At 51.9% G+C, this 26,523-nt stretch overlaps 1 protein-coding gene across 13 annotated transcripts in view; it reads right to left on the bottom strand.

Annotated features, from left to right (window-relative positions):
• Positions 1-24,710, bottom strand: part of CSF2RA (colony stimulating factor 2 receptor subunit alpha) — a 36,574-nt gene extending 11,864 nt beyond the window's left edge. For 2 of the 13 annotated variants that reach the window (XM_044936688.2, XR_006640591.1), the window contains exons 1-7: positions 12,386-12,753; positions 6,086-6,187; positions 4,883-5,025; positions 3,456-3,579; positions 2,196-2,322; positions 1,930-2,111; positions 1,397-1,530 (exon numbers count right to left, since the gene is read on the bottom strand). In XM_044936688.2, the coding sequence (XP_044792623.1) occupies positions 1,397-1,530; positions 1,930-2,111; positions 2,196-2,322; positions 3,456-3,579; positions 4,883-5,025; positions 6,086-6,187; positions 12,386-12,584 (1,011 nt within the window). In that variant the 5' untranslated portion in view covers positions 12,585-12,753. The other 11 variants (XM_044936686.2, XM_044936683.2, XM_044936685.2 and 8 more) reach the window with 11 other exon arrangements.
• Between the last annotated feature and the right edge of the window lie 1,813 nt (positions 24,711-26,523).

Genomic DNA, 26,523 nt, shown 5'->3' with positions numbered 1-26,523 from the left:
TGTCTCCTGTCTACACTGGGTCCAGGGGGACGTGAGGAGAGTGTGTCTCCTGTCTACGCTGGGTCCAGGGGGACGTGAGGAGAGGGTGTGTCCGTGTCTACACTGGGTCCAGGGGGACGTGAGGACAGGGTCTCTCCTTGTCTAAAGCGGGTCCAGGTGGATGTGAGGAGAGGGTCTCTCGTGTCTACACTGGGTCCAGGGGGACGTGAGGAGAGAGTCCCTCGTGTCTACACTGGGTCAAGGGGGACATGAGGAGAGGGTGTGTCCGTGTCTATACTGGGTCCAGGGGGAAGAGAGGAGAGGGTGTGTCTTGTCTACTCTGGGTTCAGCGGGACGTGAGGAGAGGGTGTCCGTATTTACACCAGGTCCAGGGGGACATGAGGAGAGGGTTTCTCGTGTCTACCCTGGGTCCAGGGGGACATCAGGAGAGGGTGTCCGTGTCTACACCAGGTCCAGGGGGACGTGAGGAGAGGGTTTCTCGTGTCTACCCTGGGTCCAGGGGGACGTCAGGAAAGGGTGTCCGTGTCTACACCAGGTGCAGGGGGACGTGAGGAGAGGGTCTCTGGTGCCTACACTGGGTCCAGGGGACGTGAAGAGAGGGTCTCTCACGTCTACACTGAATCCAGGGGGACTTGAGCACAGGGCATCTCTGTGTCTACACTGGGTCCGGGGGGATTGAGGAGAGGGTGTGTCCAGTTGGACTTGGAGTAGAGGACTCTCGTCTAAAATGGGTCCCCATGTGGGTTTGGAGCCGTGGAGCCTTGTCTACACTGGGTCTAGGCAGACGGGTTTCCACGGCTCACCCCATCTGCAGTGGGTCCTGGTGGCCTTGGAGTAGTGGGCTGTCATCTAAAACAGGTCCCCATGTGGGGTTGGAGCCGAGGAGCCTTGTCTGCACTGGGTCTAGGCAGACGGGTTTCAGACGGCTCCCCCAGTCTACACGGGGTCCAGCTGGACTCTGAGTAGAGGGCTCTCGTCTAAAACGGGTCCCCATGTAGGGTTGGAGCCGAGGAGCCTTCTTGTCTACACTGGGTCCAGGAGGACTTGGGGAGAGGGTCCTGGCTGTCTCCACAGGGCCCCTGTGGGGTTGGAGAACATGAGCCTTCTTGCCTACACTGGGTCCAGCTGGACTCTGAGTAGCAGGCTGTCGTCTAAAACGGGTCCCCATGTTGGGCTGAAGCCGAGGAGTCTTGTCTACACTGGGTCTAGGCAGACAGGTTTTGGATGGCTCACCCTGTCTACGCCGTGTCCAGGGGCCTTGGCGCACCCTGGATTTCCCCTGATGCCTGCCCATTCTGCGCCCGGCTCTCGTGCCCCAGGTCGTCCAGTCTCCATGCGGGGCTGGCTGCCAGGCTCCCTGAGCCTCACTGCCCTGCTTGGAGCCAAGCCCACTTACCCGTCTCTGGATATCCAGCTGGTACTGGAACTCCCTGTTGGGCAGTGGCTTTCGGGTCCTGGGCTTTTCCCACTTGATGAGGCAGTGGGACTCGTTGCAGTGGACGGTGATGTTGTCGGGTGGGTTGTACTGCTCTGTAACGAGACCCCCGGAGACACCTGTGATGCGGAATGCCTCCGCTGGTCCACGGAGGGGAGACCCCTTTCTGCCATCCCGACAGAAACAGGAGCTCCCGACTTCACCAAGGAGGGAGCAGGTTCAGAGATTGGAATCATTCATCTATAAGCCAAGGGCTGCTGGCTGTCCCCAGGAGCTGACAGACAGATGTGGGAGCCGGGGTTCTTTCAGACGCTCCAAAAGGGACCAAGATTTGTGGCCTCCAGAACGCTGAGACAATACATTTCCACTGTTTTAAGCCTCCCAGTCTGCGGTCATGTGTTACGGCATCTCCGGGGATCTCAATGCAGACGCCTACACAAATTCTGCCCCATCTGACTAAGCAGTGGTTTTAAAGTCCGGGTGGTCGTTCTCACCTATTTCCTTTAACAGCAAAACCGAGTCGAAGAACTGGATTCCGGTTTCTTGGCTGGTACCGTTAACCAGGAAGTAATTGTACGATGTTAATCCCGAGAGGTCTCGGAGGTGACATCCCACGTGGGTCCCCGAGTCCTTCAGGTAACAAGGACATTCCCTCTCGATTCGTTTCCTGTCGGATCCCCAAACGTTCAGAGAACCGTCAGGGCAGTTTTCGCTTCTTCGCAGCATTCCTCAGGGCTGTCTACGTGAGGTCAACACTTACTGCGATCGGATGTACAAAAAGTACTGGACGTCGTCGGGAGCCGCTCGGCCCTTGGCCCAGCTGCAGTTCATGAAATCCGCATCGTAGATAACACAGGAGAAGTTTTGGGCAGCTGTGCCCTCCCCACCTGGGAAGGGATGGGAAAAAACAATGATGTTTAAAGAGGGATGGACCCGATGGCTTCGTGGTTCCAAGAAGAATCAATATCAGTCCTTCTCAGACTCTTCCCAAAAAACAGAAGAATACGTTCCAGGGACTTAACACACACCGTGGTGGATACAGTTGACAATACTGTATTGTCCACTTGAAATTCCCTAAGAGAAAAGAAATGAAATGAAAAGACACTTGGTCCCTGGAAGAAAAGCTATGACCAACCTAGAAAGCATATTAAAAGGCAGAGACTTTAGTTTTGCAACAAAGGTCCGTCTAGTCAAAGCTATGGTTTTCCCAGTACTCATGTATGGATGTGAGAGCTGGACTATAAAGAAAGCTGAGTGCCAAAGAATTGATGCTTTATGAACTGTGGTGTTGGAGAAGACTCTTGAGAGTCCCTTGGACTGCAAGGAGATCCAACCAGTCCATCCTAAAGGAAATCCGTCCTAAATATTCAATGGAAGGACTGATGCGGAAGCTGAAACTCCAACCCTTTGGCCACCTGATGCAAAGAGCTGACTCACTGCAAAAGACTCTGATGCTGGGAAAGATTGAAGGCGGGCAGAGAAGGGGACAGCAGAGGATGAGATGGGTGGATGGCATCACTGAGTCGATGGACATGAGTTTGAGCAAGCTCCGGGAGTTGGTAAAGGACAGGGAAGCTTGGCGTGCTGCAGTCCATGGGGTCACAAAGAGTCGGACACGACTAAGTGAATGAACTGAACTGAAGAGAGAAGATCCCCGAAGGGTTCTCACCACAAAAAAAACAGACACAGCAGAATAGAGACGTGAACAGCTCAACTGTGGTCATCGTTTCGGAAGGCGTGCATTGAAACAGCAAATGTGGGAAGTCCCTGGCGGGCCACCGGTTAGGGCTCCATGCTTTCACTGGTGTGGGCCCGCGTTCCCTCCCCGGTCAGGGAAGTCCGATTCCACAAACCGCAAAGGAACAGCCAAAGACAAAAGCACCCAAGTGACAAAACAGAGCCAACAAATCCTCAAATCTACACAATTCCTGTGTGTCGAGTATATCTCCTGAACAAGGTGGGACGAGGGACTCTGAACGCTCGTGGGGAGCAGAAGGGTCACCCGCCGTGTCTTCCCTACCTGGGTTAGTGTAGACCAGCGTTTCTGAAAGCCGTCTCTGGTTGATATGAACTTCAACGGTCAGCGTGACTCCCCCGTGGAGAGAACAGTCCTGAAACGTGCACTGACATTCATTGTCTTCGACCTGAAGAGACGCAACCGGCCCGTGGGTTAAGACCCTGTCTTCTTTCCTCTCATCCTCATGCCGTTTGCTCCTACACGGGTCACGACATCCACCTCCCTATGTGAAATCTCACCCAGGTACCTTCTTGGAGAAGAGGCCCGCTAGCAAGGTTCAGAAAGTCAGTGTTCAGAGCTCACCTTTTTAAAAAAAAGTATATATATATATTTTTTTAATTGGAGTATAATCGCTTTGGGCTTCCCAGGTGGCTCAGTGGGTAAAGAATTTACCTGCAATGCAGGTGATACCAGAGACATGGGTTCCATCCCTGGGTCAGACAGCTCCTCTGCAGGAGGGCATGGAACCCACTTCAGTATTCTTGCCTGGAGAATCCCATGGACAGAGGAGCCTGGTGGGCTGCAGTCCATAGGATTGCAGAGAGTCAGACATGACTGAAGGGGTGTGCACATAATTGCTTTACAATGGTCTGTTAGTTTCTGCTGCAACAATGTGAATCGGCTGGAAGTATACATATGTCCCCTGCCTCTTGAACCTCCCTCCGAACCCGCCTAGAGCTCACCGGGGATCTTGTGAAAATGTACAGTCTGGTTACACGATTCCCAGTTGAAGTCTGGGAGCCTCTAGTTCTCACAAACTCCCGAGGGATGCAGCTTGGACTGTTCTTTACACCCTCATCGCTTTACATTTTTTGGAACCTCACACTCCCCCCAACCTTGTGTTTTTGGCCACGCCATGCAGCCCGTGGGAATCTTAGTTCCCTGACCAGGGACTGAACCCACAACCCCCGTCTGCCAGAAGCTCAAAGTCTTAACCAGCAGGGAAGTCCCCACACCCTCTTTTATGGGATTGACTTTTCTTATATCACAGGCATCATTCTCTCAGGAGTCTCATGGTTAGACTGTATCCAAGTCAGTAGGTTTAGTCTGTCTCCATGTAACAGGCGGAGCGAATGTTTCTTTCTTTCTCAGGATCAAGTCTAGCTCGTGGGCCAACTGAGCGAAAAGAACGTGGCCCCCCAGGGAGTCAGCGTACTGAATACATCCTGGACACGAGGGTCATGTCCCTGGTGCACCAGGAACCATGACTTCCTAGATGTATCCCCAGGTCACTCTCGTGCTTTTGTGTCTCATGCTTGATGAGAGCTCGACAAAGGATCGCAACGGGGCCTGTCCAATCTACCTCGTTGTTGCTGCTCAGTGGCTCAGTCGTGCCCGACTGTGACCCCGTGGACTGCAGCTACGCCGGGCTTCCCTTGTCCTGCACCATCTCCCGGAGTTTGCTCAAACTCGTGCCCAAACCACCTTACCTTTTTCTTAATCACCCCCTTCTCCTTGTGAATCAGCACACATTCCCCAGAGCTAGAGTTTTCCTTGCAGTCCCAGGTCAGCTTCGTCGTCTGTGGGTCAAACTTCACATTTAGACTGGCGTTTGGCTTCACGGTTGGAAGATCTGCAAGACGTGACCTCAGGAATCAAGAAACGCCCCTTTTCCCAACTCCATGCCCACTCAAGCAATTCGCCTCAGGTCTTGCAAGCAAAGATCGGCGTTGGGGATCACTGCCAACCACCCCTGTCAAATCCTCTGTGTCCCCTACCCTCTGTCCCGTCTCTCCCTCCTGCCCCTTTCTCCAAGTGGAGACGCCTCTCCTGTATAGTCACTAAGCCACGTCTGAGTCTTTGTGACCCTCTGGACTGTAGCCCGCCAGGCTCCTCTGTCTGTGGGATTCTCCAGGCAAGAAGACTGGAGTGGGTTGCCATGCCCTCCTTCCTGACCCAAGGATGGAACCCATGTCTCCTGCACTGCAGGTGGATTCTTTACCACTGAGCCACCAGGGCAGGCCAAGTAGAGACGTCTACTGTGAAAATAAATGAAGATCAACCGAGCGAGGAGCAGAGGCTAGTTAATCCCATCTCGTGACGGGCAGAGAGTCAGGCACCAACAGGCGTGGCTATGCCTATAGGCTTGCCAACAAAGGTCTGTCTAGTTAAAGCTATGGTTTTTCCAGGAGTCATGTATGGATGTGAGAGCTGGAGTATAAAGAAAGCTGAGCACCGAGGAACTGACGCTTTTGAACTGAGGTGTTGCAGAAGACTGTTGAGAGTCCCTTGGACTGCAAGGAGAGCCAACCAGTCCATCCTAAAGGAAATCAGTCCTGAACATTCATTGGAAGGACTGATGTTGAAGCCAAAGCTCCAATCCTTTGGCCACCTGATGCACAGAATAGACTCATTGGAAAGGACCCTGATGTGGGAAAGATTGAAGGCGTGAGGAGAAGGGGACGACGGAGGATGAGATGGTTGGAAGGCATCACCGACTCGACGGACATGAGTCTGAGCAAGCTCCGGGAGTTGGTGATGGACAGGGAGGCCTGGCGTCCTGCAGTCCATGGGGTCACAAAGAATCGGACGTGACTGAGCGACTGAAGTGAAGTGATAGGCATGCATCCCAGAAGCTGGGGTCAGGGGAATGGGGGGAAGCAGAAAGAGGTCAGGCACATTCAGATACTCACCCTGCTGCTCCTGGGTGAGGAGCCATGCGGAGTCAAGCACCATAGAGAGGAGGACCACCGTCGCCAGGAGACTTCCGGGGCTGCCCAGACGACGCAGAAGCGCTGCGGGGAGAGGAAAACCAGCCTGCATGGGAGTCTTGATGTGGACGCCAGTACTGTTTCCCCAGGGAGATGGGGAAAAAAGACCAACAACACAGGACTCTCTCCAAGGTGACGGTCAGCATGGGCATGCTGGCCCGGCCAGCAGCTTGGGTCACTTGCTTATACTGGTTCAGCCTCTGTCCTCCCGACGCAGGGGGCCACGGTTTCCATCCCTGGTCGGCGTACTAAGATCCCCCATGGTACACGGTGCAGCTAAAAAATAAATTAACTAAAAAGACAATTTGAAAAAGAGTTCAAAGTGCATGGGCTTCCCAGGTGGTGCTAGTGGTAAAGAACCTGCTGCCAACACAGGAGACGCAAGAGATTCTGGTTTGATCCCTGGGTTGGGAAGATCCCCTGGAGGAGGGAATGGCCACCCGCTCCAGTATTCTTGCCCGGAGAATCCCATGGACGGAGGAGTCTGGCGGGCTACAGCCCTCGGGGTCCCAAAGAGTCGGACACGACTGAGCGACTTAGCACGCACAGAGTGCATGATTCCAGTCCTATGACTTTCTGGAAAAGGTAAAACTATAGTGGAGTGCAAAAGGACTGATGATGCTTTCAGACTGTGGTGCTAGACGAGACTCTTGAGAGTCCGATGCGCTGCAAGGAGACCCAACCAGTCCATCCTGAAGGAAATCAATCCTGAATATTTATTGGAAGATCTGAAGAACTGACTCATTGGGAAATACCCTGATGCTGGAAAAGATTGAAGGCGGGAGGAGAAGGGGACGACAGAGGATGAGATGGTTGGATGGCATCACCGACTCCATGGACATGGGTTTGGGTGAACTCCGGGAGTTGGTGCTGGACAGGCAGGCCTGGGGTGCTGCAGCCCATGGGGTCTCAAAGAGTCGGACACGACTGAGCGACTGAACAACAGCAATGGAGAGAGAGAAAGCATCAGTGGTTGTCAGGGGTTATGAGAACAACAGGGATGAACAGGTGGGTGGAGGACAGGAGATTTTAGGGCACTGGAAACATTCTGCTCTAATGATTGATACCTGCCATCACACATTTGTCCAAACCCATAGACGATCCAACAGCAAGTCCAATTCAGTTCAGTCGATCAGTCATGTCCGACTCTTTGCGACCCCATGGACTGCAGCACGCCAGGCCTCCCTGTCCATCACCAACTCCCAGAGTCCACAAAAACCCATGTCCATCGAGTCGGTGATGCCATCCAACCATCTCACCCTCTGTCGTCCCCTTCTCCTCCTGCCCTCAATCTTTCCCAGCATCAGGGTCTTTTCCAATGAGTCAGGTCTTCGCATCTGGTGGCCAAACTATTGGACAACAGCAAGACTGACCCCTAATGCAAATTATGACTTTGAGTCAAGAATATTGCATCAAAGTTGCTCCATCAATTGTAAGAGACGGTCCAGACTGATGCTTGGTGTCCATCATTGGGGAACTAACTGTAGGAGGAAGTGGGTATGCAGGAATTCCCAACACTTTCCGAACCTCATGTTTCTGCAAACCTACACTCGCCCTAAGCAAATAAACTTGACTAACATTAAACAAAAAAATTTAGGGACTTCCCTGGTAGTCCAGGGGTTAAGACAGCGAGCTTCCCACGCAGGGGGCTTGGGTTCCGTCGCTGGTTGGGGAACTAAGATCTCACATGTCACACATCTCGGGTAAAAATATAAAAATTAAAAAATTAAACTTAAAAAAAAAAAACCTACCAAGGTACTGTCCTCTATCCCCCACAAAGCCACACTCTATGGAAAACACCTCATCGCCCAGCTGGGTTTGGGGTGGCAGGTGTGGACGTGCCCACAGTGGTTTTTAGGTTGTGCTTTGCTGGTGGCTCAGGCAGTGAAGAGCCCGCCTGCCAACACAGAAGACTCGGTTTCGATTCCTGGGCCGCGAAGATCCCCCTGGAGGAGGGCGCGGCAACCCGCCCCAGCGTTCCCGCCTGGAGAATCCCACCCACAGACAGAGGAGCCCGGCGGGGCTCCCGTCCACGGGGCCACCAGGAATCAGACCCGGCTGCTTTGGGTCGTGGTGATTCCTTTCCGGTATTGCTATCACTTGCGATGTGCCTTTCCATTCGTCTACAGCGCAAATGTCCATTTGTCTCGAGCCGAGTTCTTGCAGACCCTCTCCTCACTTCTGTACTCCCAGGAATCCCATCCTTTGCAAATCTCCATTTGTCTCGAGCTGAGTTCTTACAGACCTCCTCCTCACCTTTTTGTGCTCCCAGGAATCCCATCCTTTGATCTCTGTATCTTTTCCCCAAGGGCTCCCCCTCTCAGTCTCCATTTTACCGGGCACGGTCGTATTTTCCATCACGTCCTTGGGTTTATGGAGTCTACCGGTCTCAAGCTGGCTTCTGTCTCTTGGGGAGCTTCTTTCCTGGCAGTTGCCGTGACAAATGACAAGGTTTTTTGTTTTTCCTCCTTGCCTGTTTCCCTCCATCCCTCCCTTCTTTCTCCCCTTCCTGCATCCCTGCATCGTTCCTGTCTCCTTCCATCTTCCCTTCCTCCCTCTGGTCCTCACACACCGTCCCTCCACTCAGCAGCAGCTCTGCTCCGAGGACCTTGCATCTCAGATGCACATCTAGTTCAGTGCCTTCAGGCTCCAGTCCCCACCCAGGGGGCTTCGTCCACCCTCCCCTGAGGCTCTCGGACCCCCTTGTGGGACCCACCAACCCGCAGACTGCCGGCCTGCGTTCTCCACGGCATCCCATTCTTGGCCCACATCTCCCCTCTGGCGACACAGGTGTCTACACAGGGGAGAAGCTCCTGGCTCCCGTGGGCGTCTCCACCAGCAAAGACCCCCCACGTCCCCACACCCCAGCTACCCTCGCATACCCACTCTCCCTGGGTCATGTCTCAGAGACCCATTCATGTCGGTTGCGCTCTGCTGACCCTGCACACACTCCAGACCAGCACCTCCTACTTAGTCGCTCAGTCATATCTGACTCTGTGAACCCGTGGACTGCAGCCCGCCAGGCTCCTCTGTCCGTGGGATTCTCCAGGCCAGAACACTAGAGTGGGTTTCATGCCCTCCTCCAGGGCATCTTCCCGACCCAGGGATCGAACCTACGGCGTTTCCTGCACCTTCTGCTTCGCAGGCAGATTTTTTTTTTTAAACCGCTGAGCTAGCCGAGAAGCTCCCCACCCCACCCCGTGACACCCCCAGCGTCTCTGCTAACGAGTCCCCTGGGCCTCCTACATTTAATCCTCTTCCGCTTTCTCTTCTCAGACTCACTCAGACCATCTTCATTTTCACCAGGTCCTCCCGGCCGGATGCCAAGCATGGAGGACCACAAACATCCTCCCTCAAGGACAGGGACGCCTGTCCGTCAGCACACCCGGGGACAAGCACCCAGCCTCAGATTCCTGCCCACCCACCTTCAACCTCGTCCCCTCAGGGAACCTCACTTGCCATCACAGAGGGGAACCAAAACCAAACCACCCACCAGACCGGTTCCAACTTTCCCATCTGACTGTCATCTCCTGTTCCACTGTCCCAGGGACCGTCCCCCCGAGACCCTGCCCCACGCAGACTTTGTCTTTCTCGGGGGTCTGCTGTCTGATCCCCACCTGTGGGGGAGGCTGCTTCCTGCAGCGGGGAGGGGGTGTGCTTGCCTGCCCGCGGCACCCCGGAACCTCTCCGAGAGGACCTTCCTCAATCCACACACCCCCACGGCTCTTGGTGCCTTGCCTGGATTTTCACATCTGCAATTTGCGAAATGTCTGCGGTCTGAGCTTTGCTTAATGGGAGACGAGGGGGATAGGCCGTGGGTGCAGGGCGGGGCGGGGGAGGAACCGCAGCCTGACCCGTCTCCCCAGCACCTGTCTTACCAAGCTCCCTGAGTCCAGCTTTCTCCTCCGCAGGGCATAGCGTTGTACTGGCCTCCTGGTGGTGATGGGGGGTTGAGACGCAGAGGGGGTACCCACGTGCCCCCCAACCCACCCGACTCATCAACACCCTTCACCCCAACTTCCCCACTAACTTTGTGTGCACTGAACTCCCGCCGGCTTCCTGCTCATCGTGATGGAGCAAAAACCAGAAACTGCTGTAAGCTTGACTGAAAAAGAGTTCTCGTATACCACAAAGGGACACAGAAACCCACCCCTAAAAGCTGCTCCCTTTAAATCATCAGTTCATTGCAGACCCGGGCTCTTGGTCAAGGACTGTGAGAAAATCTCCAAAGGAGACTCTGCAATGAGCGTGATGTATCGTAGCATTGGAAAAGGCTCTTGAGAGTCCCTTGGACTGCAAGGAGATCCAACCAGTCCATCCTAAAGGAAATCAGTCTTGACTATTCACTGGATGGACTGATGCTGAAGCTGGAGCTCCAATCCTTTGGCCACCTGATGCGAAAAACTGACTCATTGGAAAAGACCCTGATACTGGGAAAGATTGAAGGCAGGGGGGGAAGCGGGCAAGAGAGGATGAGATGGTTGGATGGCATCACCAACTCAATGGACATGAGTTTCAGCAAGCTCCGGGAGTTGGTGATGGACAGAGAGGCCTGGCATGCTGCAGTCCCTGGGGTCGGAAAGAGTCAGACACGACTGAGCGACTGAATAACAACATGATGTATCTTATTCAGCCAATCCCTGATTTAATTGTCACTTCCATCTTTCGAGGCACTTCCAGGAGCCTCACAGAAGTGGTCAGAAGACTGAAATCCACAGAAATCTCATTGCTGTTTCACTTAATTTTGCCCTTTTTTAAAAAAAAAAAAAAATTCAGGCTAAATTCACATGGGATGCAAGCCTGCGCGCTCAGTCGCTAAGTCGTGTCCAACTCTTTGCAAGCCCGTGGACTGTAGCCTGACAGGCTCCTCAGTCCATGGGGATTCTCCAGGCAAGAATACTGGAGTGGGTTTCCACTTCCTTCTCCAGGGGATCTTCCCGAACCGGGGATGAAACCCGCGTCTCCTCCATCGTCAGAAGGATTCTTTACCACTGAGCCACCAGGGAAGCCCCCTTGTACGACTCAGCGACACTCAGCACATCCGCAACCTTCCCGTCTCCCCAGGGGAGACCTGCCCCCTGAGCCGACAGCCTCCACCTCTCGTCCCCCAGCCCCTCCGACCACGAACCCACTTTCTGCCTCCATGGACTCGCCTGCGCGGCTTTGCTTCCTGTACATGGAATCGAGTCGTCCCTTGCTTTTTTATGCCCGCTTTCTCTTCTTGTTTTGGTAACCACCAGGCCTCGCTTTCTTTCCCCATTTAAAGATTTCAGTTTTACAACCTTGTAGGAGGGCCCGACACCGTCTTTCAGATTCAGGACACGCCCTGGGGAGGGGGCTGGGTAACCGGGAGGCCGGTCCAAGGGGGACCCTTGCACGAGCTTGCCCATGGAGCTCACCGTGCTTTTGGGCGCGCCAGGGAGTGTGTGAGTGAAAGTCGCTCAGTCATGTCCGACTCTTTGCGACCCCGTGGGCTATACATATTCAGCCAATGGGATTCTCCAGGCCAGAATACTGGAGTGGGTAGCCTATCCCTTCTCCAGCGGATCGTCCCGACCCAGGAATCGAACCAGGGTCTCCTGCATTGCAGGCGGGTTCTTTACCAACTGAGCTACACAAAACGCCATGCCAGCGTCCCAGGCAGCACCCGTAACCCCGACGGGCCCCCATCACTGCAGAGTACACAGCTCGCAAACCCAAGTCTCGTTCCAATCGCGACAGGCACGGGCTGGCCCGGGGAACTCCGAAATCTCCCACCCCAACCTGGCCAAGTCCCCGGGGGCACATTCGGACCTGAGAACGCAGCACCCACACGCCACCCCTCATCCATCACCCTGTCTGCCTGGGCACCCTGCATCCGAAAGGCTTCCCAGGTGGTGCAAACGTTACAGACTTCGCCTGCCCGTGCAGGAGACCCAGGTCTGACGCCTGGGTCAGGAAGATGCCCTGGAGGAGGGCATGGCCACCCACTCCAGAGACTCCCCTGCAGAATCCTGGAGAAGCCTGGGAGGGGGCTACAGTCCACGCGGTCGCAGAGTCGGACACGACTCAAGGAACTTAGCAGACAGAGTAGCACGTTTGTTCTGACCCACCTGGTGCACCCGCCGTCAACGGCAGCAGCAGAAGCAGGGAAGTGGCACTTTCGAGGACCCCGGGGGTCAAGGGGAACCGGGTTACACCCCTCCCCGCCGACACACACGCCCCACGCTCGAGTCTGCCAACCTGCGCTCCCCATCGCTCTCCTGCCAGGCTTCCACGTCTGAGCGCCCCGACGCCTCTCTTCCTCATCCGAGAGTGATGGCCGGTGGACAGCACGACCAGACGCCGTCAGCTGGGTTCCTGTTTTCTGCTCCTCGATTCCCTCCCCTTGCCACGCCTGCCACGAGGAGGAACTGGGACAGGCGAGTCCTCGGGTCTCCATACCCCCCGCCCATCACTCGCGTGGAGAAGGTCGTCTTCTTAGAGTTGGACCAAACGCTTCACCACATCTTCTCAGGTCAGGGACCAGGTGGGCCTGGTCTCACTAACCATTTTTTTTTTAATTGGATGCTTTGACCAAACTGTGGTTTTCTGTAGCTGTGGGACACAGGGTTCTCACTGCGGCGGCTTCTCTTGTGCAGCGTGGGCTCCAGGGCCCCCGGGGTTCAGCAGCTGTGATGCATGGGCTCAGCTGCTCCATGGAACGTGGAGTTTTTTTTCCCTGATCGGGTATCGAACCCCTGTCTGCTGCACTGGCGGGAGGGTTCTTTACCACTGAACCCACCTCAGCAACCATTTTCATCACAAGAGGGTGGTCTTCCCAGGAACTGGACCAGAAGGTTCCCCAAGTCTACTCACATCCAGTACCAGGTTGGTCCCCTTATCTCAGTTCAGTTCAGTCGCTCAGTCGTGTCCAACTGTTTGCGACCCCATGGACTGCAGCACGCCAGGCCTCCCTGTCCATCACCATCTCCCGGAGTTTGATCAAACGCACGTCCATCAAGTTGGTGATGCCATCCAGCCAATCTCATCCTCTGTCGTCCCCTTCTCCTCCCGCCTTCAATCTTTCCCAGCATCAGGGTCTTTTCAAATGAGTCAGCTCTTCACATCAGGTGGCCAAAGGACTGGAGCTTCAGCATACGTATGTGTGTATCCCCTCTTTATTGGATTTCCTTCCCATTTAGGTCATCACAGAGCCCTGAGGAGAGTCCCCTGTGCTATAAAGTAGGTTCTGACTCATTATCTACTATATACATAGTATCAATATGCATACTTATCGATTTATCGTATATGTAAATACATATAAGGATCTATTACCTACATAGCATCAATATGGGCTTCCCAGGTGGCACTAGTCATAAAAAATGTGCCTGCCAACGCAGGAGACGTTAAGAGACATCTCTGTGTCAGGAACATCCCCTGGAGGAGGGCATGGCAACCCAGTCCAGTATTCTTGCCTGGGAGAATCCCACAGACAGAGGAGCCTGGCGGGCTACAGTCCGTGGGGTCACAAAGAGTCAGATACGGCTGCAGCAACTTAGCACGCACGCCTCAACTGTGTATACGTGTCAATCTCGATTTCCCAACTCGTCCCACCCCCTCCTTCCCTGCTCCGAGTCCGTGCGTCTGTCTGTTTCTGCTCTGCAAGTAAGGGCATCTCTGCCATTTTTCTAGATTCCTCGTAAACCTGTCAAGATGCAACGCTTGTCTTTCTCTTCCTGACTCCCTCGTCTGTGTGACGGAAGGTCACAGAGACCTGCCCTCTAGGTCCGGTTTTCACCTTCTGTGCTTTTTCTCGTCTTCATCGCCCTGGCGTGTTCCCAGACCAGCTCAGACCTCCCAGCAGGGTGTGCGGACAAGGCGAACAAGAGTAAAGGAGATGGTGCCTGGTCCTGGGTGGCACTAAGAGCCCTTCAGGACAGTGTGCAGAGAGCTTGCAAGACGGGGCAGAGGGCCTGGGGGACAGAGTCCTCCACAGGGACCACCAACTTACAGGTGGCCAGTGGACGGTCCCTTTAACACAGCCCACACGCGTTCCCATTTTCACTGTGTCTATTTGAGGCTTGGGTTTTTTTTTCTTCCCCTCCCCACCACACAGAATACCTTTTACCCTTTATTAAAGGTTAACTGTGAGATTACATAAAAAACTGGAAATAGAACTGCCATATGACCTAGCAATCCCACTGCTGGGCATACACACCGAGGAAACCAGAATTGAAAGAGACACGTGTACCCCAATGTTCATCGCAGCACTGTTTATAATAGCCAGGACATGGAAGCAACCTAGATATCCATCGGCAGACGAATGGATAAGAAAGCTGTGGAACATATACACAATGGAACATTACCCAGACATTAAACACAATACATTTGAATCAGTTCTAATGAGGTGGATGAAACTGGAGCCTATTATACAGAGTGAAGTAAGCCAGAAAGAAAAACACCAATACAGTATACTAATGCATATATATGGAATTTAGAAAGATGGCAACAATAACCCTGTGTACGAGACAGCAAAAGAGACACTGATGTATAGAACAGTCTTTTGGGCTCTGTGGGAGAGGGAGAGGATGGGATGATTTGGGAGAATGGCATTGAAACATGTATAATATCATATGTGAAACGAGTCGCCAGTCCAGGTTCGATGCACGATACTGGATGCTTGGGGCTGGTGCACTGGGACGACCCAGAGGGATGGTATGGGGAGGGAGGAGGGAAGAGGGTTCAGGATGGGGAACACATGTATACCTGTGGCGGATTCATGTTCATATATGGCAAAACCAATACAATATTGTAAAGCAATTAGCCTCCAATTTAAAAAAAATAAATGACTTAGTAACAGAGCAACAACAAAAATGGACATATTTCCATCTTTCAGATGCTACTGCAGATAGACTTGTTTTCTGAATTTCTTTTTTTGGACGGTTCCCCACACTTGGGTCTTTGTGTCTGAATCTTATACTCTGCTGCCAGGCCAAATCTGGGTATTAGTTCTAAGATTTTTTTTTTAGTGGATTCTCGTCAAGATTTTCTTTCCATGACAGCCATGTGCAGGTGGGATATGGTTTTACTTCTCTTTTCTGATCTGCATGTTAAAAAAATTTTTTTTTTCATTGAAGTAGATTCATATACAGAGTTGGGTTAGTTTAAGGTGTACGGCAAAGTGATTCATTTACACATATGTGTGTGTGTGCGTACAAGCATGCTAACTTTCTCAGTCGTGTCTGACTCTTTGTGACCCCCTGGACTGTAGCCCACCAGGCTCCTCTGTCCCTGGGATTCTCCAGGCAAGAACACTGGAGTGGGTTGCCACGCCCTCCTCCAGGGGGTCTTCCCTACCCAGGGATCGAACCCCAGTCTCTTATGTCTCCTGTATCAGCAGGTGGGTTCTTTACCACTAAAGTACCTGGGAAGCACAGGGTACTACACGCAAAACTTTGTAATGACCTATAATGGAAAAGAATCTAAAAAAGAATATATATATATATGAAGCCGAACGAAAGTACAGTACCCTGTATTATGCAGTAGATCTTTGTTGGTTACTGCATACTTTTTAAAATGATAAAATTTTAATCCATTTATATTTTTAAATTTGCTTACATTGTAATACATCTTTTGTCTAACTGGCCTTGGCTTCTGCCCCACACCCCGTAGTGCACAGGACTCCCCACATCAGACACATCCAGCCCCGCACGTCAGCAGTGCTGAGGCTGCGGATCCCTGAGCAGGCACGACAGTCTGTCGTCTAACGATTTCTTGGTCTGTTTTTCTATCCGTCTCCATTCTCTAAGATTAGCATAATTATGCTATCATCTACCTATTATGCATCATGGATATGTACATATCCATTCATCCATCCATCCATTTACTGATCCATTCATCCATCCATCCATCTACCTACAGATCCGTCCATCCATCCATCCACTCATCCATTCATCCATGTACCCATCCATACATACATACATACCTACATGTATCTATCTGTCCATTCATTCATCCATCTATCTACCGATCTATCCACCCATCCACCCAACCACCCATCCATCCAGCCATCCATCCAGCCCTCCATCCCTCCATCCATCTATCATCCATCCACCCATCCATCTATCTATCCACTGATACATCTATCCATCCATCCATACATACATACATGTATCCATCCATCCATGTATCTATCCATCCATTCATCCATCCATCCATCTATCCAACTATCCATCCATCTATCTATACATCTGTCCATTCATTCACCCATCTATCTACCGATTCATCCATGTATCTCTATCCATGATCCATCTACCCATCCATCCATCCATCCATTCATCCATCCATCCATCATCTATCTCATCTATCCATCCATCTATCCATCCATTCATCCATCTATCCATCCATTCATCCATCCATCCATCCACCCATCATCCATCCATTCATCCACGCATCCATCCATCCATCATCCATCTGTCCACTCATCCATCCATCATCCATCCATCCATCATCATCTATCTCATCCATCCATCCATCAACCCACTCATCCATCCATCTATACATCAATCCATCTATCCAACCATCTATCTATCATCCATCCACCCATCCATCTATCTATCCACTGATACATCTATCTATCCATCCACCCATCCATCCATCCATTGATCCATCCATTCATCCATCCATCCATCCACCCATCCATCCACGCATCCATCCATCCATCCATCATCCATCTGTCCACTCATCCATCCATCATCCATCCATCCATCAACCCACTCATCCATCCATCTATCCATCAATCCATCTATCCATCCATCTATCTATCATCCATCCACCCATCCATCTATCTATCCACTGATACATCTATCTATCCGTCCACCTATCCATCCATACATCGTCCATCCATCTATCTATCCGTCCACCCATCCATCCACGTGAACCTCTGGCTGTGGTTCACAGACTGGGAGGACGTTACCCTCCAAGGGGAAATATAACAACGTCTGGAGACACTGTGGCCATAACAGCGATGGAGTCAGGGGGTCCCACTGGCGTGCGATGGGGGGAGCCCAGGGACACTCCTCCACACCCCATACAGGGCCCAGGACGCCCCCCATCAGAGACTCGTCCAGCCCTGGATGCCCGGCGGCTGAGGCTGACCAGCTCGGTGCAGGCACTTGCTGAGAGCATCTCTGTGCCCCTTCTGCCGACACCGGCTCCTCCCCACCCCCTCAGCCGCCAGAATCCCACGTTTCCGCCCTTCCCAGACTCTCCTCCGGGTCAGAGAGGAAAAGGAGTCATGGGCAAGAGGGGTCATCAGCGTGTCTTCCAGAGAAAAAGGGAGGTGTGGGCGGCAGGATGTCAGTCAGCCAGCATTCGGGGGGAGGGTGGAGCCCACTAGGTTAAAACATCGATTTTCCCAGAAAGGAAACCAGATACAAGGAGACACATTTCCTAACAAACTCACAGTTTCTCAACTTCCTGATGGGCTGAGCCGGGCCTCACACTCAAGGCGGGGGCGGGCGGGGTGCGGCGAGAGCAGCTTCACTTCCTCCCAGACTCCAGGACAAAGATCTTCAGGCAGCAGGAAGGCTGCGCTGGTATTTTTTTTCTTTTCTTTTCTTTAAGTTTCATTTCATCTATTATTATTATTGGCCATACAGGAGGACTGTGAGATCTTAGTCCCCCGACCAGGAATGGAAGCTGTAACCCCCCACCCCCTAAAGTGGAAGCCTGCAGGCTTAACCAGTGGGTTGCCAGGAAAGTCCCCATTTTAGTGTTTTTTAACTGGAGTGTCAAAGTGCAGTGAAAATATCAGTCGCTCAGTCGAGTCCGACTCTCTGCCACCCCGTGGACTGTAGCCCCCGCCAGGCTCCTCTGTCCAAGTAGCAGTAGCAGCAGTGTGACTGTGTGACTATCCAGCTCCTAATCTATCCCTTCCCCTTCATTCTCTTTTGGCAACCACAGGAAGTGAAGGTGTTAGCCACTCAGTCGTGTCTGACCCTTTGCGACCCCACGCGCTGTAGCCCACCAGGCTCCTCTGTCCACTGGAGTGGGTGCCCATTGCCTTCTCCAGGGGATCTTCCCGATTCAGCGATCCAACCCGGGTCTCCCGCATTGGAGGCAGACTATTTACCATCTGAGCTACCAGGGAAGCCCAACTGAAGTATAGTTGACTACTGATACTGTATTACTTTTAGCTGTACAGTAAAGTAATTCAGTAACATATATATATATATATATATATATATATATATATATACACACACACATGTATTTTTTTCAGATTCATTTCCACTATAGGTTATTACATGATGGTGAATAGAGTTCCCTGTGCTATAGAGTAGGCCCTTATTGTTTATTTATTTCATATACAGCAGTGTGAATCTGTGAATATCCAACTCCTAATCTATCACTGCAGATGGTGACTGCAGCCATGAAATTAAAAGACGCTTACTCCTTGGAAGGAAAGTTATGACCAACCTAGATAGCATATTCAAAAGCAGAGACATTACTTTGCCAACAAAGGTCCGTTTAGTCAAGGCTATGGTTTTTCCTGTGGTCATGTATGGATGTGAGAGTTGGACTATAAAGAAAGCTGAGAGGCAAAGAATTGATGCTTTTGAACTGTGGTGTTGGAGAAGACTCTTGAGAGTCCCTTGGACTGCAAGGAGATCCAACCAGTCCATTCTGAAGGAGATCAGCCCTGGGATTTCTTTGGAAGGAATGATGCTGAAGCTGAAACTCTAGTACTTTGGCCACCTCATATGAAGAGCTGACTCATTGGAAAAGACTCTGATGCTGGGAGGGATTGGGGGCAGGAAGAGAAGGGGACGACAGAGGATGAGATGGATGGATGGCATCACTGACTCGATGGACATGAGTCTGAGTGAACTCCTGGAGTTGGTGATGGACAGGGAGGCCTGGCGTGCTGCCATTCATGGGGTCGCAAAGAGTCGGAACTGAATCTATCCCTTCCCTTCATTCTCTTTTGACAACCACAGGAAGTGAAGATGTTAGCCACTCAGTCTTATCTGACCCTTTGCGACCCCATGGACTGTAGCTCACCAGGGTCCTCTGTCCATTGGATTCTCCCGGCCAGAATCCTGGAGTGGGTTGCCATGCACTCCTCCAGGGGATCTTCCCGACCCAGGGATGGAACCCTGGTCCCCCATATTGCAGGCAGATTCTTTACCATCTGAGCCACCAAGGAAGCCCTAAGTTGGCAAGCATAAGGTTTTTTTTTTTAAGTCTGTGAGCCTGTTTCCATTTCATAAATAATTTATTTGTATTATTTTTTTTTAGATGCCACATATAAGCAATAGCATATGATATCTGTCTTTGTCTGACTTACTTCACTCGGTATGATAACCTCTAGGTCCATCCCTGTTGCTGGAAATGGCACAATTCCATTCTTTTTTACGGCTGAGGAGTATTCTCAGGTGGCTCAGCGGTAAAGAATCTGCCTGCCAATGCGGGAGACCCAAGTTGGATCCCTGGGTTGGGAAGATCCCCCTAGAGAAGGGACTGGCAACCCACTCCAGGATTCTTGCCTGGAGAATCCCATGGATGGAGGAGCCTGGAGGGCTGCAGTCCTTGGGGTTGCAGAGTCAGACACGACCGAGCTACTAAACAAGAACCACCACCACTCGGAAGCAACCTTGGAGTCCATCGACTGATGGGTAGATGCAGAAGACGTGGTCCATATATACAATGGAGTATTACTCAGCCACGAAAAAGAACGAAACGATGGCATTGGCAGCAATATGGATGTAACCAGAGATGAGGATACTAGTGGACTGAGTCAGACAGAAAAAGACAAATGTCGTACGATATAGCTTATATGTGGAATAAAAAAAGAGAGAGACACACACAAATGGACTTATCTCCAAAGCAGAAACAGACTCACAGACATACGGAACAGACTTGCGGTCGGCCAGGGGTTGATAAACTGGGAGTCTGGAATTAACAGATACACACTGCTATATGCAAAATAGATAAAACGGAAGGACCTACTGTGCAGCACAGGGAGCCATACTCAACGCTGCTGCTGCTGCTGCTGCTGAGTCGCTTCAGTCGTGTCCGACTCTGTGCGACCCCATAGACGGTAGCCCAACAGGCTTCCCCGTCCCTTGGATTCTCCAGGCAAGAACACTGGAGTGGGTTGCCATTTCCTTCTCCAATGCATGAAAGTGAAAAGTCAAAGGGAAGTCGCTCAGTTGTGTCTGACTCTTAGCGACCCCATGGACTGCAGCCCACCAGGCTCCTCCGTCCATGGGATTTTCCAGGCAAGAGTACTGGAGTGGGGTGCCATTGCCTTCTCCGCCATACTCAATACCTTATATAAAATATATAGAAGCAGTGATTTACTATATAGCACAGGGAACAATATTAAAATCTTGTAACAACGTTTAAGAGAAGTCACTCAGTCGTGTCTGACTCTTTGCAACCCCATGGACTGTAGCTCACCAGGCTCCTCTATCCATGGGATTCTCTAGGCAAGAGTACTGGAGTGGGTTGCCATTTCCTTTTCCAGGGGATCTTCTGGACCCAGGGATCGAACCTGGGTCTCCTACGTTGCAGGCAGATTCCGGGAGCCAGCGTCAGGAACTCCGCCCGTGGCAAAGGTCATGAGGAAGGAGGCTCGACATACGTAAAGGCAGGATCGAGGCTCAGGAGTCCCCCTGGAAATTCTTGAGCATCTACCCCCAAAACCAGAGTCTGCCAACTTTACTGCTTTGTGCTCTCACCTACACCTCTGACTTTATGGGGGGCTGTCCCCCACCACCTCTCTCTGAAAAACAGTTAACTTACAGCTTCAGTTAATAATAATTCCTGGGCGTGACAGGAGTGTTTCAACCTACAAACTCTTCGGAAGGTTCTCTAGCCTGCCTGACAGGCTTGTCCCGCCACATGTGATTGCTTACAGCCTCCCAACCGTGAGAGGCACCAGATGCTTTAAACCTTCTAGAAACAGGTTCTTTAGAGAAGTTAGAAAACTATTAGTATAGTATAGTGGGCTGATTAGAAATTGTACTGGTGAAGGGTTTTTTCATTTGTTGAGCCAATGTTTGCTGCTAAGTCTCCACATCCCCTGCCCTTATACACGTTAATGAATATAACTACATATAGGAGAAATAAGTATTAACCTTTGATATTAATCACGTTAGACCTTAGGCTAAGCAAATTCTTTCCTTAATTAAAACCCACTACACCCTCACCCTATAAGAATGTAACTTTATCTGGCGTCTTCGGAAGGTGGCGTCTGTTTTAAGAATAATCACCCCTGGAGAAACAAGTGTTCTGGTTGACTGACCGCTGTCACAAGCCAAGGGTCATAAATTGTCAGCAGGCCCCCTGGCCAGAAGATTATGTAACACCCCTGAGACCTCTGTATACATTTGTATGAAGCACCTGATTTTGAGAAAAGTCAGGACTGCTGACCCCGCGTGACTTCTGTACTACATCTCTGTGTATAAAAGCGGACCCTGGAAAATAAAGAATGGGATCAGTTCCTGGAAAGACTGGTCTCCTCATGTCGTTCTTTCTCTCACCTTCTGGCTGAATTCCCATCTGGAGCCTGGAGGCTCGTCAAGCCTATTAATTATGCCTGGGTTTCTAAGATCTGACCGGGGAGGCCTTAGTGTCTCCTTTCCTTGGGGAGAATGGGAGGACGCCTGCGGCCTACGTAGGTGATGCAAATTTCTTGTCTTGAAATTTTATTGGCTTTCCAAGTAAACCAAGTTATTCAGCCTCTTTTCTTCACTGAATTTTCCTACTGAGCTATCCTTATTTAATCACTCTTTATATCTTTAATTAACGCTTAATTGATCTATTGTTTCCTGGTCGCCGACGCCATCCCCGCTTCGAATTCCCTGGATCCACCGGGGCTGGACCCCGGCAGGCAGACTCTTTACTGTGTGAGCCACCAAGGAAGCCTATAATGGAAAATAATCTGCAATATTTATATATACATATATATGCTGCTGCTGCTGCTAAGTCCCTTCAGTCGTGTCTGACTCTGTGCAACCCCATAGACGGCAGCCCATCAGGCTTCCCCAACCCTGGGATTCTCCAGGCAAGAACACTGGAGTGTGTTGCCATTTCCTTGTCCAATGCATGAAAGTGAAAAGTGAAAGTGAAGTCGCCCAGTCGTGTCCGACTCTTTGCAACCCCATGGACTGCAGCCTACCAGCCTCCTCCGTCCATGGGATTTTCCAGGCAAGAGTATAGGAGTGGGGTGCCATTGCCTTCTCCGATACATATATATATATGTGCATATATATAATGTTTAAAGTCAGAAGACATAAGTAAGACCTACTCTTAAAAAATTAACACTCAGGCCTTCCCTGGTGGCTCAGTGGTAAAGAAACCACCTGCCAAAGCAGGGGACATGGGTTCAATCCCTGGTCAGGGAAGATCCTACATGCCCCAGAGCAAGTAAACACACATGCCCCAAGTACCGAACGTGCTCTCTAGAGCCTGGGAGCTGCACCCACAGAGAAGCTGCACACAGCAACACAGACCCAGTGCGGTCAAAAAATTAAACTAATTAATTAAAAAAGAAAACCAAAAACCCACCCTCAGAAGCAACCTCAGCATTCATCAACGGAGGAATGGATTAAAGAAGATGCAGTCCATACACACAATGGAATATTACTCAGCCGTGAAAAAGAATGAAATAATGCCCTTTGTAGCTACAGAGGTGGACCTAGAGCAGATCACGCTAAGGGAAGTGAGTCAGACAGAGACAACCATCACGTGATATCACTTGGATGTGAAATCTAAACGATGACACAAAATTATCTCTGAAACAGACTCACAGACGTACAGATTTGCAGATGCAAGTGCGGGGTGGGGGACGGGGTAAATGACGAGATTGGGATGGACACGTGCACAGTACCATACCTAAAATAGATAACCAACAAGCACAGCACGGGGACTTCTATTCAATATCTCCTGTGGCGGCAGTGGTCTAGTCTCTCAGGCGTGTCTGACTCTGTGACCCCATGGACTGTAGCCCGCCAGGCTCCTCTGTCCGTGGGATTCTCCAGGCAAGAATACTGGAGTGGGCGGCCTCTCCCTTTTCCAGGGGATCTTCCCCACCCAGGGATCGAACGGGATCTCCTGCATTGCAGGCAGATTCCTTACTGACTGAAGGATTTACCCTTATAACACAGGGAAATACATTCACATCTTATCATAACCTATGATGGAAACCAATTTGAAAAAAAATACATTGTCTATAGAAAGTTGAAGCTCAGTAGACATAAGTAAGAACCATTCTTGGAAAGGGAAGAGTGGGGACTTCCCTGCTGGTCCAGAGGCTTAAACGCTGAGCTCCCAGTGCAACGGGGCCTGGGTTCCATCCCTGGTTCAGGGGACTAGACCCCACATGTGGCAACTAAAGAGAAAAGAGCCTGCCTGCCACAGCTAAGGTTTGGCATGGCCAAATGAACAAATACTGCAAAAATAAAAAATAGGTAAGACTCTTGCTTCCTCACCTTCTGCCCTAGTTTGCAGGAAGAACAGAAGAACCTGCACAGACATTAAAGATGACGTAAAGACATTACAGAAAACGCAGCGAGCCACCCCCAGGAGAAAACCGAGTCAGAGATCACCTGGAGTAAAACGCTGGGCAGAAGGAAGACGGGGAAGGATGTACAGGACAGCGGCCAGTGCCTAGGTTGTGCTGAGAACCCTCTGGACACATAGTCAGAAACCCCGAAACAATGGCAGGTCCGGGCGGTCCAGGGGTTACGACTCTTGTGCTTCCCCCGCAGTGGGGGGCACAGGTTCAACCCGTGGTCGGGGAACTAAGATCCCACAGGCTGCAAAGTGGCCAAAAAAAAAAAAAAAAAAGAAGAGAAAAAGCAATCCCCAAACAAAAGCCCCCTGGGACCCGCACCTTCAATGATAGCCAGTGGAAAACGCGACCTCCTTGGGGCTTCCCTGGTGGCTCAGTGGTAACGAATCCGCCTGCCGATGCAGGAGACACCGATTCAGGAAACAAAAAGGAAAAAACCCTCATTCCATGACCCCCAACGAAGCCCGCGCACCTCAACAAAGAGGCCGCACCGCCCCCCAACCACCCCACCCTGCTCGCCTCAACTAGAGAAAAGCCAGCGTGCAGCAAGGAAGACCCAGCCTTAGCCAAACATACACACAGAAATAAAAGGATTAAATGCACAATGCGACCTCCTTACCTGCAGCTCCTGCAGACGCAGAGGCCAGGCCTTAGTCTCGTGCTGGAAGATCACTGCCCGGGAGCCTCCTCGTGGGCACGGCCACCTCTGAGCTGCCCCCCCGGGAAGACATTCCTGGCCCATCATCTCGTCACCCCGGGGTCTCCCGGGTGCGCGGTCCCGGGTCCCCGCCGCCCAGGCTCACATCTCTGCGTCCTCTGTCTCCCCAGCGCCCCGCACCCACGCTGCCCAGCTCCACTTTCAGTTTCTCTTTGTGGAGTCCAGCTCTCCTGGAGGAAGAAATGGCCCCAAGCCCCAGTATGCCCGCCTGGAACCCCCACCACGGCCAGAGGAGCCCGGCGGGGTCCAGCCCCCCGGGGAGGCGTGCGTCCCAGAGCTGGACGCGACGGAGCACGCATGCGCGCCTGCGCGGGGTTTGCGAGGAGCGCTGCTGACCCCTAGTGGCCGAAACTTCCAGATTCCGTCCTGGCAACAGGCTTCATTGCAAGGAGTGATGCTGAAGCTGCAGGTCCGGTACCCTGCCCACCTGATGCGAAGAGCTGACTCATTGGAAGAGACCCTGATGCTGGTCAAGATTGAGGCCAGGAGGAGAAGGGGACAACAGAGGGTGAGATGGCTGCATGGCATCACCGACTCGATGGACATGAGTTTCAGCAAGCTCCGGGAGATGCTGATGGACAGGAGGCCTGGCGTGCTGCAGTCCATGGGGTCACAAAGAGTGGGACACGACTGAGCGGCTGAACAGAAACATTTCTACCCACACTGACTAAAGCACCCTCCACCTTCTGACTTAGCAAGCCCTGAGCTGCCCCGAAAGCCTGTGCCCTCAGGTCCCGCCGGGTGGAGCTGGGCAGGGTCTGTCCCCACCCCAGGCTCTTTAAGCTGCTGGGTGAGCGGGGGGATGAGGGGTGGTTGGAAGTGGGGTGGTCTTGGCGCGGTTTGGGAGTTTTCGTCACTAGGGGTCAGTAGCGGTCTCTGCAAGCCGGATCCAGACCAGCAGGCGTCCAAGGAGTTTCGCTGCCCTTGAAAGGGGCCTCCCATCCGCATTGATTATCAGGAACTCATCCTTGGCCAAGCAGGAGTGTTGTTACGGCCGGGCGGAAAGAGCTGGGGTTTCTATGAGCCCACTCACCCTGATCAGACGGTTAAGAACCCGCTTGTCAATGCAGGAGATGCGGGTTCGATCCCTGGGTTGGGAAAATCCCCTGGAGGAAGGCGTGGCAACCCACTCCAGTATTCTTGCCTGGAGAATCCCATGGACAGAGGAGCCTGGTGGGCTACAGTCCATGGGGTCGCAAAGAGTCAGACATGAATAAACAATATCACCACCTCCCGCCTTTGTGTGAGAGGTATCCCTGGGCACAGGGGTCATGCTGGAATGGAGGGGGGGGTGGTTCTCAAAAGCGCCCACTCCAAATTCTCCTTTAAATGCAAAAGTTATTCTTCCCAGCTTTGAGAAAGCTCCAGGAGTTGGTGATGGACAGGGAGGCCTGGCGTGCTGCAGTCCCCAGGGTTGCACATAGTCGGACACGACTGAGCGACTGAAGTGAATGGTTCTTCCCAGGGATGTACTGTGATGCAAACACAGGAGCCAAACCGTTGGCTGTTGGGTCCTAGGGTTTCCAACGTCAGCCAGAGACCACCCCCAGCCCCCAGGGACCGGTGTGAGACCACCTGACGGCCCAGATAGTGAGCGTCAGTACGGCTATTGTGTCTGACTTTCTGCGACCCCACGGACTGTAGCCACCCCCAGGCTCCTCTGTCCACGGGATTCTCCAGGCAAGAACACTGGAGTGGGTTGCCATGCCCTCCTCCAGCGGATCTTCCCGACCCAGGGATGGAACTCGAGTCTCCTGCAGTGTAGGTGGATTTCCCCCTGAGCCCGAAGGGAATCACAAAGAACTCCCGCCCAGATCTGCAGCCTGGGATACCAACTGTGCAACCCGCCCCCCACCCCCACCCCGCCCCGCCTGGCCCCATGGAGGCCCCCTTCTTTTAAAAAAATATATATATTTATTTATTTTTTAATTGAAGGATAATGGCTTTACAGAATTTTGCTGTTTTCTGTCAAACATCAACACAAATTAACCGTAGGTGTACCTATGTCCCTTCCTGCTTCTATGCACATTTTTTTTTCTTTTTCCCCAGGTGGTTGCAGAACCAGCTCGCTCACTTTTTTTTTTTAATTTAAACAGG

The sequence above is a fragment of the Bubalus bubalis genome, chromosome X (genome assembly GCF_019923935.1).
Source record: "Bubalus bubalis isolate 160015118507 breed Murrah chromosome X, NDDB_SH_1, whole genome shotgun sequence".
Lineage (NCBI taxonomy): Eukaryota > Metazoa > Chordata > Mammalia > Artiodactyla > Bovidae > Bubalus > Bubalus bubalis.
Note: the sequence above shows the minus strand (reverse complement) of the source record. Positions and strands in the feature narration are given on the sequence as shown.